General features: G+C 48.6%; 1 protein-coding gene across 1 annotated transcript in view; it reads right to left on the bottom strand.

Moving 5' to 3' along the window:
• SUCLA2 (succinate-CoA ligase ADP-forming subunit beta) overlaps positions 1 to 10,138 on the bottom strand; it is a 40,995-nt gene extending 30,857 nt beyond the window's left edge. Inside the window, exons 1-2 of the mRNA XM_077314263.1 lie at positions 9,952 to 10,138; positions 536 to 713 (exon numbers count right to left, since the gene is read on the bottom strand). Coding sequence (XP_077170378.1) covers positions 536 to 713; positions 9,952 to 10,056 — 283 coding nt within the window. The 5' untranslated portion in view covers positions 10,057 to 10,138. The remainder of the gene's footprint in view (positions 1 to 535; positions 714 to 9,951) is intronic.
• Between the last annotated feature and the right edge of the window lie 2,539 nt (positions 10,139 to 12,677).

The raw sequence follows: 12,677 nt of genomic DNA, 5'->3' as shown, positions 1-12,677 counted from the left end.
CAGAAGCCTCCTTGCTGCCCCCTCCCACACAAGGAGCCAGCTTCGGGGCCGGGAGGTACGGGGCAGGGGGAACCCTTTGGGGCCAGCAAAGAAGCAGGTGTGGCATGTCACAGACGCGCCGGCGCTGCCTCTTCCAGATGCCTCTTCCCCGAAGCTGGGAGGTCAGGTACGAGTGCGCCGAAGGGAGCCTTGGGTGGGAGGCGGCGGGAGAAGGCGCCCCGGCCCTGCTTCTTCCCCTGCCTTGAGGCCACGGTCCCCAGGAAACAGGGGAGGGCAGGGGCGCCTGGCTGGCCTGGGGCCCTGCCAGGAGGGCAGCTAGCGCCCGCTGTATTTTACATACAGCGGGCTTAATTTCTAGTTAAGCCGTGAAACTCTAGAGTAATCAGCCACTGGAAGGAAGGCAGATTTCTTTTTTAAACACAAGCATTTGCATCTCCACACATTCTTTCTGCAATTTAGCACGCAAAATATGGCATTTAAAATATACACTGACCATACAAACACACACACACAAACACACACTCCAGTTTTATACCTATATCTTTTGCAATTTGGTAAGCTTCCTCCGGTGAGCTGGCGACTAACCCGTGCGGAACGGCAATGCCAGCTTCTTTCAGGAGTCCCATGCTCAGGTATTCATGCAGCGACAAGTTCCTTCGCTGCTGCACTTGAAGTCCATGGCTATTCAAGAAGCCTGTACTCCCGCCGAGTACCTGGGGAGGAAATGAAACACGTTGCTTCTTAGAAAAGCAAGACTGAACCAAGCAGTTTAGTTGTCATTTGTATAAAGAGCATGTCCACACACTGATGTTACCTGTATCATTTTCTTGTTTCATGTATATCATTCTGAGCTTTCGGGAAGGGCAGTATATAAATACAATAGATAAATAAATAAAACAATGAGCGGTGCCATGCATCTGGACACAACTCTGATCAAAAGTTAAATTCTAAGTAACAGCCCACAGAAACCCTAATCCCCAAATAGGTCTCAGTCCCTTAAAAAATAGCCCTGTCCCCAAAGACAACAAAATCCCCCTGAAAGCCCGTTCTTAGGAACACACACTGAATTCACCTGCAATATGCAATACACAAGTTAATGTGTTTGTGTGTAAAGTATGGTCAAGTTGCAACTGACTTATAACAACCCTGTAGAGTCTTCAAGGCAAGTGGCATTCAGAGGTAGTTTGCCACTGCATAGCAACCATAGAATCATAGAGTTGGAAGGTCCCTCCAATGTCATCTAGTCCAGTGGTCCCCAACCTCCGGTCTGTGGATCAGTCGATACCGGGCCGCGGCTCCTCCTAGTCCTCCTCCTTGGCTGCTGCCTCAGGGGCTGCCCTGCCACTCTGCCGCCGGCTCACCTTTGGTGCTCTCCAGTGGCTACCGTGGCTGGGGCTCCCCCTCAGCATGGCACTGTGCAGCTGCTGCTGGCAGTGCCCCCCAGCGGGTGGCGGGAAGTCAGGGGCACCGGCGGGAAAGCAAGCGGAGCAGCGGCTCAGGCGGTGGCGAAGTCCCTCGGTAAAAGACTAGCCCCCCCCCCCCGGTCCTCAGTAAGATTGTCAAGCGTTGACCGGTTCCCGGTGATAAAAAGGTTGGGGACCACTGATCTAGTCCAACCCCCTGAACAATGCAGGAACTCTCAACTACCTGCCTATCAACAGTGACCTCAATTTCATGCGCAAATGATCCCACACCCCCGAAATCTCCAGAATCCAGCGTGGCCTGGAGGAAATTCACTTACCCACAGCGGCAATTAGCAATTCCCAGGGTATGCAAGGAAGGGCCACAAGAGACAAATAACTGGCACATCCCTTCCTGCCCATCCACTCACAATCTGCCTAAATTCATAAAATCATTTCTGTGAGATGACTAGTCTCTGTTCAAAAACTTCTGAAGGAGAACCCACCATGTTCAGAGGAAGGCTATTCTACTGAGGAACCATTCTGTCAGGAACTTCTTCCGGATGTTTAGCCAAAAATTATTTTGAACTAATTTCAATGCATTGTTTCTGGTCCAAACCACTGGGGCAACAAAAAGCAACTCTGCTCCATCTTCTATATGATAGCCCATCCAGTATTTGAAGATGGTTATCATATCACCTCTTAGTCACCTTCTCTCCAGGCTAAACAGACCAATCTCCCTCAACCTTTCCTCATACGTCTTGGTCTCCAAACCCCTCACCATCTTTGTAGCCCTCAATCTTCGTAACACTCCAATTTCTTTAAATCTTTCTTCAGTTGTGGTGCCCCAAACTGAACTCCAAGTGAGGCCTAACCAGAGTAGACTAAAGTGATAATATCACCTTGCATGATCTGGACACTATAATACTTTTAATACAGCCCAAAATCTCATTTGTCTTTTTAGCTACCGAGTCCCACTGCTGACTCATGTTCAGTGCATGGTCCTTTTCACATGTACGAGTGCCAAGACAAGTCTCACCCATCCGACAGTGATGCATTTGATTTTTCCAACCTAAATGCAGAAATTTACATTTTTCACTATTAAAATTCATTTTAGTATACATCATTACCCTCCATCCCATGGGTAGGGAGAACATATGCAGTGCTGGAATATCTTGATGGCCTCCCATCCAAATACAAACTAGGACAGACCCTGCTTAGCTTCTGAGATCTGGTGAAATTGGGCTGGCCTGGGCCATCCACGTCAGGGCCCCCTAAGACCCCGATCCAGCCAGGTCAAGGCCCCCTAAGACCCCGATCCAGCCGACCGATACCTGCAAAATGCCATTACCACATTACCACATCTGAGAAGGTGGGGGAAGGGTGTTAGTTATTCCTGCAGTTTCAGAAGGACACTGCATATGTTCTCCCTGCCCATGACTGGCAACACCATGCCCAACTGTCAAAAAAAGTGGGTCAAGAGGATTGTATATGTCACACACAATACTTTATTGGCATAAAAGCAGATTAAGAACAAAGGAAACTGAGATAAAATAATCATAATGCACCAGTAATTTGTTTATTTGCTTTTTTTATAGCCCGCCTGTCTTACTGAACTGAGACTCAAGGCAGTTGTACAGTGTTATTCAAAGCAAGCAGGAGGATGTGACGTCTAATAAGCAATGCGATCAGCCTAGGATCCCAGGGAATTGAAAAAAAGCAAAAAAAATATTAGACGTGATATGCTAAGCAATATAGAAATGGCAATATGCCAGCTGAAAATGGTGCAGTGCAAACAGAATACATATGACAAGCAGATAATAGTTATTTATTTTATTTATTTAGATTTCTTTATTGTTTATTTACACAGTCCCATTATTTTATAAAACCATTCCACTATATAATAATAATAATAATATATAAGACATTCTGCAACAGAGAGGAGTCAATTTGCAGCTCCTTTGCTGCATTTCACATTTGTGGACAAATGCTGCCCCCATGTGATTGTGGGAAGCCCAAACACCAGCAAAATGATGATAATGATGTTAGCCACTCAGTCAAGTCCAGCTCTTGGGCGATCCTATGGCACAACTGCCGCCACGATGCCTGGTTTTGCACCGCTTCTTTTAGTTGTGTAATGCTCTGGCCAAAACATCTGTAAAAGCCACTGCACAATTTCAATGGGCTGATGACTGTCCAGCAGCTGGCAGCGTTTTGGAGGTGTCCCAGCCCATGGAAACTGGGCAGTTACACAGTAAATCCAAACAAGCCTTGGGGTTCAAGGAACCAGAGGCGGCGCTATCATCATAGAGCTATTATGCCATGCCAAGCGCAGTAGATATCTGCAGGCCTTTGCTGGAAAACAAGAATGTCAAGCCTCGGACAAATTTCCTCCTTGCAGAATAAGGACACTGTCCCAAAACTGCAGGCAGAACTGCAGCTTAGGCAAACACTCCCGAGAGCATTGAATGCAACATATGAAGCTGCCTTACAGAGTCACCACTGGTCTAAATAGCTCAGTATTTTCAGCTCTTCAGGCTCTCTTTCCCTGCACCTGTTACCCAAAGTCTGTTTTTTAAACTGAAGAGTTAAATCTTCAGACTTGAGAGCTTTGTACTGAAAGCCCAACTCCCCACAAAGCTGCTCCCCTCTTCCTTGAGTGAGCCGTACACTTGGGTCAGAGGCTCAAATTCTTTAGCATAGAGAAGCCTTTTTCAACTTTTTGACTGTGCAGGAGCTCCTGAAATATTTTTCAGGCTTCGAACAGTCCTGAAACTGGCCTGGAAGTGACATCAGCTGGCCACACCTCCCTGCCATGCCCAAGGACTGAGGAGGGGAGAGAAAGGAGGCAGTTTGAGACAGGAGTAGGAGTCCAGATTCCACCCCCTTTCCCAGGCACGGAAAACACAAGAGAACCGCCACCCAGGTCAATGGAAGCGCCGAGTTCCTTGCTTTCACAGCAATGCTGAGAACAGCTTGTGACTAAGTCCATTAAGGCAGGATATAGGGGAGCTCTCAAGGGAGCCCTGGTTGAAAATCCCGGGCACAGAGAGACGCGTGACATGCACAAAGGCATTTTCTGAGCCACTGGTAACAGCTAAGAGTTTCTTCAGAGCCCTGAGTCTTGCAGAATTGAACACTACAGAGCCGTAACCTATTTGGGAATAAACGAAAGGTCATAAACTTGTATGGATTAAGTCCTTGACCCTTTGAACACAACACCTGTTGCTACGACCAACTGGATGGTTTAGTGAGGCCCCCAGATCGGTCCCACCAGAGCCCTGGTGCAGCGTTACTAAGACATACCAGACGATCAAGGCTCTACTATTTGACTCACAGCTCCCCACCAAGGTGCCATTCTCTTCCTCCAGTGAGCTACATGCTTAGGACAGAGGATCAAATTCTTCGGCACAGCGGTGTGTGCCATGCTCTAATGCATCTTCTGGGCCTCAGGCAAGGGATAGTTTCATCAGAGCCTTGCAGAATCATACACCATGAATCTATAATCCACTTCAGAATGGACAAAAAGTACACAGCTCAGCCTCCCTACAGTTAAGGTCAAAGAAAGCACTCAGAATATTTAACACGATTATGCATTTCATTCCTAGCAGAATTAGTTTTAAAATTTCCTGTCTAGCAACAACCAAGAATTTCATCTCAAAGACAGATGTGAAACTTGAAAAAGTTCAGCTGATTTCACAGCCTGCTACAGACCTCCAGCTGCCACTCGTGTTGTTCCTGGGTTCCCTTATGTCCTAGGAGCTGCATTTCAGGAGGCATTTCGAGCCACGCTGCAGGGGAGGGGGAGAAAGTCACACCCCGTAGGCAGAAATCCCTGCTGTCCCTGGAAAACCACCACCAGATCTAATCCCACATTTGCAGAAAAAGCAGCCGTTAAAGAGCAGTGGAACCCAAATTTCATGGGTGTTCCATGAGACAGCCAAGTTAAAGGACAACCTTGGGTCTTATGAACTCAACAAGCAATTATTTATTGTACAGAAAACTCACTTCTAAAAAGCTACAAGTTATAGCATGTGAATTATAGGCTACAGATAAGCTTTTTAGGGGGAGAATATTTAGTATCTCTGTTTGGCACCAATCACTGATGGTTTCCATGTTGGTTGACTTGCCAAGTAAACTATGGAAGAATGCTAATGAACAGGCGTTGGCAGTTATGCAGACCTGTTGTTTAAATGTGGCAAAATACCAGTTCCTGAATGTGATTGTGGGATAGCCCTCCAAGCTATTTTCCACCTGTCACAGGATTGAGTGTTGTGCTTTCCAGGAAGATGTGATGGAGCTCTTATGATGGAGATGCTGTAATTGAGTGGATTGAAAACCTAGATATTAGTACTTACTTGGTTACATACATTATTATGTTTCCTGTGTGTATCTCCACCCTATGATAAATAAATACCAATGACTGCAACTTAACCTTAGCTCGTGGCTTAAACAGGATAGCTAACAAGGCAGAAGCACTATAAATTGAGTGGCTGTACATGGTGGACTCTAACTTTGTGTCCCTCCATCCTCTCCTCCAAAAGTAGATTTCTTAAGCCTGAGGACTAACTAAAAAGGTAAAGGTATCCCCTGTGCAAGCACGAAGTCATGTTTGACCCTTAGGGTGACACCCTCTAGCATTTTCACGGCAGACTCAATACAGGGTGGTTTGCCAGTGCCTTCCCCAGTCATTACTGTTTCCCCCCCAGCAAGCTGGGTACTCATTTTACCGACCTCGGAAGGATGGAAGGCTGAGTCAACCTTGAGCCGGCTGCTGGGATCGAACTCCCAGCCTCATGGGCAGAGCTTCAGACTGCATGTCTGCTGCCTTACCACTCTGCGCCACAGGAGGCTCTTGAGGACTAACTACAGTATCCTAAAAACCAACAAGAATACCATTCAAATTACATGAGTATCTTAAGAAGTTCACAATAGAATAATCTGCCTAAAGAAGCCTGCAAGGAAAAGTATCACTTTTTTTTAAAGGACAGGTGGGTTGTACTGGTTCTGGTTCCCTTTTAAATCGAAAGAGACCAATGGCTCACTATGCAATCCTAAACAAAGGAAAAGGTAAAAGTATCCCCTGTGCAAGCACCGGGTCATGTCTGACCCTTGGGGTGACGCCCTCCAGCGTTTTCATGGCAGACTCAATACGGGTTGGTTTGCCAGTGCCTTCCCCAGTCATTACTGTTGACCCCCCAGCAAGCTGGGTACTCATTTTACCGACCTCGGAAGGTTGAGTCAACCAGCTGCTGAGATTGAACTCCCAACCTCATGGGCAGAGCTTCACAACCCTGCAAATCAGAGAGCACAGAAGGGCACAACTTTGCTTAAGACAGCATTGCTTGGATCCTAAGTTACTAGAGTATCATGGAAAGTGGCATACATTTCTATTGCTTTTTAAGAGATCCCCTCCTACACACATACTATAGCAACAGCTATTAGGAAACGGCTACTCTACAAACTTGTTAAACCAGAATTTAAATCTATGGTAGCAAGCTCCTAAAGCAGTCTTAAGTCTTATCAGCATCACTGAGTAAACCCTTCTCTATTTTCCCACTGGTATGCTGTTTGTCAACAACAAAGACACACAAGAGTCACTATCAGAGGCCGGCTCACAGCAACCAATCTTCCTTCCCCAGAAAGCGATCAAGCCACTAACCAAATTTTGAGTAACAGCACCTTGAAGATCAACAAAGATTTATTCAAGGCACAAACTTTCGTGTACATACACACTTCCTCAGACAAAAAAAAGAAAAAGCCACCAAACAGACCATCTTTCAAGAGCAATGTCAGACTTTTTATAAAGGCTAATAAATTGCTTTTAACGGCCAGTATTCATCAGTCTCTTTACTGCTCTTTCTTTTGGCCCAGTCTTTTCTCCATTGCAATATCTGATATTTTTGCAGGGTTTTAAATAACAACTCCACCCAGTGATCAGGACAGGCTACCTAAGCAAACCACGGATAGATCAGGCTCAAGGAGTCACTTTAATTCGCCCTGTTTCCTGTGGCCACACAGTTCCTTCCAGAGACCCCGCAAGCAATGGCTCTCCTTCACCATTTGCCCCATGGTAAATGGAAGTCAGAAGCTTCTTGTCTCTTAACCCATAGGTTCTTTTCTGCTTATAATGGGGATAATCTTCTACTGAAGCCACTGGCCATTTCTGCACATTCCACAGATTCTGAGCTGTGAGAACATTCCGCACGGAATCTACCAACAATCTGATTCATTCTCTAGCACACCACTGGTCCTTTTTCCCCACTGACGTTGCTTCCCACCTTAATGCTTTCGCTTAAAGATCTTTTACCCCACTTAGTCTGTGCCAGATGGCAACACAGCAGTCTATAGGTGTGAAATTAGGAAGGGTTTTTAATATGTCATTTCACACTCGCATAATGTTAAGCTTCAACAGCTACTTAATTTGCTCTGCTTTTTAAAAAGTCTTATTTGGAGCTTTGTGAGGACTGCTTAGAATTCTCAGCCTTCTGGCGGTATCCTCAAATTGGTCACACGCCCCTCCTTCAACTAACTCCATATTCCACCTTTCTTCCGAAGTGGACTACTTCATTCAGCTCTCCTCACAACAACCCTATGAGGTAGGTTTGGCTGCGACGGTGACCGGCCCAAGGTCACCAAGCAAGCGTCTCCGGCAAGTGGAGATTTGTATGTGGGTCTCCCAGAAACTGTAAGCTGGAGAGGCCAGGCGGAAGGACAAAGTTATTGCATATCCATACGCCCACTTAACAGATCACATGAAGGTCTGCAAAAACTTAAGAAGCCCAGGTAATCAAAAAGGTTAATACTCACTGCTTTAAGGTAGTTAATCTATACTGGTATGCAGCAAAAGAGCCAAATTTGGGTCCAGTAGCACCTTACATAGCGAGACCAACAACATTTTCCAGAGTATAAGCTATTTACAAGCATCAATCTGACGAAGCAAGATTGACTCTCAAAAGCTTGGTGTAGGACTAGGCTGCAAGAGACCCAGGCTCGAATCCCCACTTATGCCATGGAAGCCTGTTGGGTGACCTTGGACCAGCCACGCACTCTCAACCTAGCCGACCTCACAGGGTTGTTGTGATGACAAAACGACAGAAAGGAGAATGATGTAAGCTACTTTTGAGTCCTGGGGAGAAAGGCATTTAAACAACGTAAATATTTATTTAATTAATTACATTTTTATAATGCCCTCCTTTACAGTAAAGAGAGAGCCAGCATGGTGTTGTGGTTAAAGAGCAGCAGTTTTTAATCTGGAGGACATGGTTTGATTCCCCACTCCTCCACATGCAGCCAGCTAGGTGATCTTAGGCGAGCCACAATTCTCTTAGGGTTGTTCTCGCAGAACAGTTCTCTCTGAGCTCTCGCAGCCACACCTACTCAAAGGGTAGGTATCTGTTGTGAGGAAAGGAAGGGAAAAGCGTTCATAAGCCACTTTAGGACTCTTTGTCATAGGGAAAAGTGAGGTATAATAAACCAGCTCTTCTCTCTACATAGTTTTGAACGGATGCTCTTGTGAACTGCCCTGAGCCCACTGCCAGGAAGGGTGGTATATAAGCTTAATAAATGCAAGCAATTAAATATAGGCAGGCACAGGAATTGGTTTCAACAATAGAAGAGAAAACACCATGGCATGGTTGACAAATACAACTATATAACAATAAAGATTGGATGCATGTCAAGCATGTTCTTACACCGCTTGGGAACTTTACCTTTGTCTCTGCTGAAATAATACGCTGTGACAAAACTGAGGTGAAACAAGCAATTTAATCCCAGAACCTTGCGGCCTATCAATACAGGAAAACATATGCCACTTCGAATACAAAAAGGCAACTTTTAATGCATTGTTGAAGAGGAATGGGAAGGCGACTGTAAGCCGCTTTGAGCCTCCTTCAGGTAGGGAAAAGCGGCATATAAGAACCAACTCTTCTTCTTCTTTATTGCTATATAGTTGTGTTTGCCAGCGATCCTCGACAAGCGCAGCAAAAAGGGGATTTTCTCCTTTATAGGAGGTTTTGTTTATGTTTTCCTAAAGACCGTCATGCTTGAAGAACACTTGCGTCTTCACCCTCTCCACTACTAAACCCAACGACCAGAAGCAAATGGCTTGGTTATTATTATTAATCCTAATAATAACCAATCAATACCCTGCAAAACCCGCCTGGCCTCTAAGGTGTTCCTGGACTCTCCTGCTGCTTGGAGGACCGTCACGACCCGACTCTCCCCCCACCCCCTCCTCCGGCCTGAGCCCTTCCCACCCTCCAATCCCTGATCTAAGAATAGGATTTTCCCAAGCAGCAAAGAGAGGGGGGAGAGGCAGGGCAGCGGAGACTCAGCGGGCACAGGTGCTGCGGGGCAGAGCGCCACCCACAAGGGCACGAAGGGCTAGCAAAAGGACCGGGGGGGGGGGTTCCTGCGAGGGAGGGGGGTCTGGGACCCTCGGCCAACCTTCCCCGGGGCGCCTTTGCAGCTCCGGCCTCGGGGCGGGCGGGACGAGGAGACTCCCCGGGCAGCTCTCGCGGCGAGGCAGAAGCGGCCGGCCCGTCCTCACCTTGGCGGCGGCGGCGCCCAGGACTCCGCGGCGGCCTCCGCTGCCGTCCCTCAGCCACTTGGCAGCTGCCAGCACTGCCCGGCCGCAGACCACGGAGGCGGCCATGGCTGACCTCCTTCCTCCGTGAGGGAGCCGCTTCCCCCGCCCGCGACGCGCCTGCGCACGACGCGCCGCACCATCGAGAGCGGGGCGCTCAGAGAGGCAGGCGCTTTGCGGGGCGGCGACTTCCGCGTTGGGGCGGAAGGGCTTCCCCGACGGCGGGCGACCATAGAGAGGGGAGCGCGGCTCGCCTCCATAGACCAGAGCAGAGAAAAGGGGATTTTGTGCTTTAGGGAGGGGTAGTCAACCTGTGGTCCTTCAGATGTCCATGGACTACAATTCCCATGAGCCCCTGCCAGCAAACGCTAGCAGGGGCTCAAGGGAATTATAGTCCATGAACATCTGGAGGACCACAGGTTGACTACTCCTGATCTGAAGGACCAGCATTCGCTGGCATGGGTTCATGGGAATTGTAGTCCATGGACATCTGGAGCAGGGGTAGTCAACCTGTGGTCCTCCAGATGTCCATGGATTACAATTCCCATGAGCCCCAGCTGGCATTCGCTGGCAGGGGCTCATGGGAATTGTAGTCCATGGACATCTGGAGGACCACAGGTTGACTACCCCTGTGTTAGGGGAGGGTTGGTTATGGCTTTGTGTGTGTTTTTATAAAGAATGTCATGCTTTGAAAATGCTTCAAGACATCGCCCTCCCCACTGAACCCGACGACTTGCCCCTAATTGCATCTGCTCAGCATGTGCTTTGGAAAGTCTTTAGGGGCAGAGACTTTGTTATCCGAAAACTCCGGCTGGATCCACGCAGAGGTTCTGCTCCCTGTTCGGCGTCTGAAACTTGGAGGGCGCGGGGCATCCACAAAACGTCTCCTAAAACAGTGGTCCCCAACCTGCGGTCCGCGGCCTGTTGCCAGGCCGCGAAGGCCAGGGCGCCGGGCCGCACTTCCCTCTCCCCGCCCCCCCCCCGCAGTAAAAAACTTCCCAGGCCGCAAGCTTGCGGCCTGGGAAGCTTCTTACTGCGGGAGGGGGGGAGAGGGAATAAGGGCCGCGCATGCGCGCTGCGCGGCCGAAATTGCGCATGCGCGGCACTTTCACGCATGCATGATTTTGGCTGCGCGGGCTCGGCCACGCATGCGCACTGCACGGCGTGGCCGTCGCCCTGCCAGTCCCCAGCCAAAAAAAGGTTAGGGACCACTGTCCTAAAACACTGCATGGGTTTCCCCAGATTTGATTTCTTCTCTTTTGTTAAAAAAAATTAAGATCACAATCCAAGCACCTTTTGCACATCATATGGATAGGAAAGTCGATGCTTTTATCGGCCCTGCCGACAGAACTATAGGAAGACTGTTTTTAAAAAGGTTACAAGGATCTATTGCTACAGCCTAGTAGTTCCTCTGAACTCCCAGCTTATATTGCTTTCAACAGTACTCCCCTTTAGGGAATTAACCCTAGGAATGAAGCGAAACTGGTCGGCTGTAGCAATACAGCGTCATAAACGTCGTCACACCGCAGGGATCTAACGAGCAGTCATTTGGGGGGGGGGAAGCAAACGCAGGGGTCAATGGAGGCCTGAGGCAAAGAACCCGGGGAGAAAACTGCCATATGGGTAGAGTTGCCTTCTGAACTGCAGAAATATGGCGCAATTCGGGTCAAGAGCCCCCAGGCACGCCTCTGGCTTCCCCCCTCCAGGCCAGTTGGCAACCGCCCTTATCTCTGACAAAGGGCAGCACTGCAGGGACTCAGCCAGGGGAAAGCCTCCTATGCACGTCGCCCTCCCGTGCATGCTGGATAATGCGCTCCCCGTGCATTTCCCAAGAACAAATTGGGGGCAGCTCTAAGACCAACAACATTTTATTCCAGGGATGAGCTTCCTCGGAGACTGTTGTTGTTAGGTGCGAAGTCGTGTCCGACCCATCGCGACCCCATGGACAATGATCCTCCAGGCCTTCCTGTCCTCTACCATTCCCCGGAGTCCATTTAAGCTCGCACCGACTGCTTCAGTGACTCCATCCAGCCACCTCATTCTCTGTTGTCCCCTTCTTCTTTTGCCCTCGATCGCTCCCAGCATTAGGCTCTTCTCCAGGGAGTCCTTCCTTCTCATGAGGTGGCCAAAGTATTTCAGTTTCATCTTCAGGATCTGGCCTTCTAAGGAGCGGTCAGGGCTGATCTCCTCTAGGACTGACCAGTTTGTTCGCCTTGCAGCCCAAGGGACTCGCAAGAGTCTTCTCCAGCACCGGAGTTCAAAAGCCTCAATTCTTTGACGCTCGGCCTTCCTTATGGTCCAACTTTCACAGCCATACATTGCAACTGGGAAGACCATAGCCTTGACTAAACACACTTTCCTTGGCAGGGTGATGTCTCTGCTTTTTAGGATGCTGTCTAGATTTGCCATAGCTTTCCACCCCAGGAGCAAGCGTCTTTTAATTTCTTTGCTGCAGGATTAATAGCAGGATATAGCAGGATTAATCAAACTGCAGCCCTCCAGGTGTCCATGGACTACAATTCCCATGAGCCCTTGCCAGCGTTTGCTGGCAGGGGCTCATGGGAATTGTAGTCCATGAACATCTGGAAGGCCGCCGTTTGATTCCCCCTGCTGCAACCCAATCCCTTCCAGAGGTAGCTTCTCCTGCGTCGCGCAGGGAAATGGAGCTGCAAAGGCAGGTGGGAAGCGCC

The sequence above is a fragment of the Paroedura picta genome, chromosome 1, assembly GCF_049243985.1.
Source record: "Paroedura picta isolate Pp20150507F chromosome 1, Ppicta_v3.0, whole genome shotgun sequence".
In the NCBI taxonomy this organism is placed as follows: Eukaryota; Metazoa; Chordata; class Lepidosauria; order Squamata; family Gekkonidae; genus Paroedura; species Paroedura picta.
The sequence above is the reverse complement of the archived record's forward strand: the minus strand, read 5'-3'. Positions and strand labels throughout refer to the sequence as shown.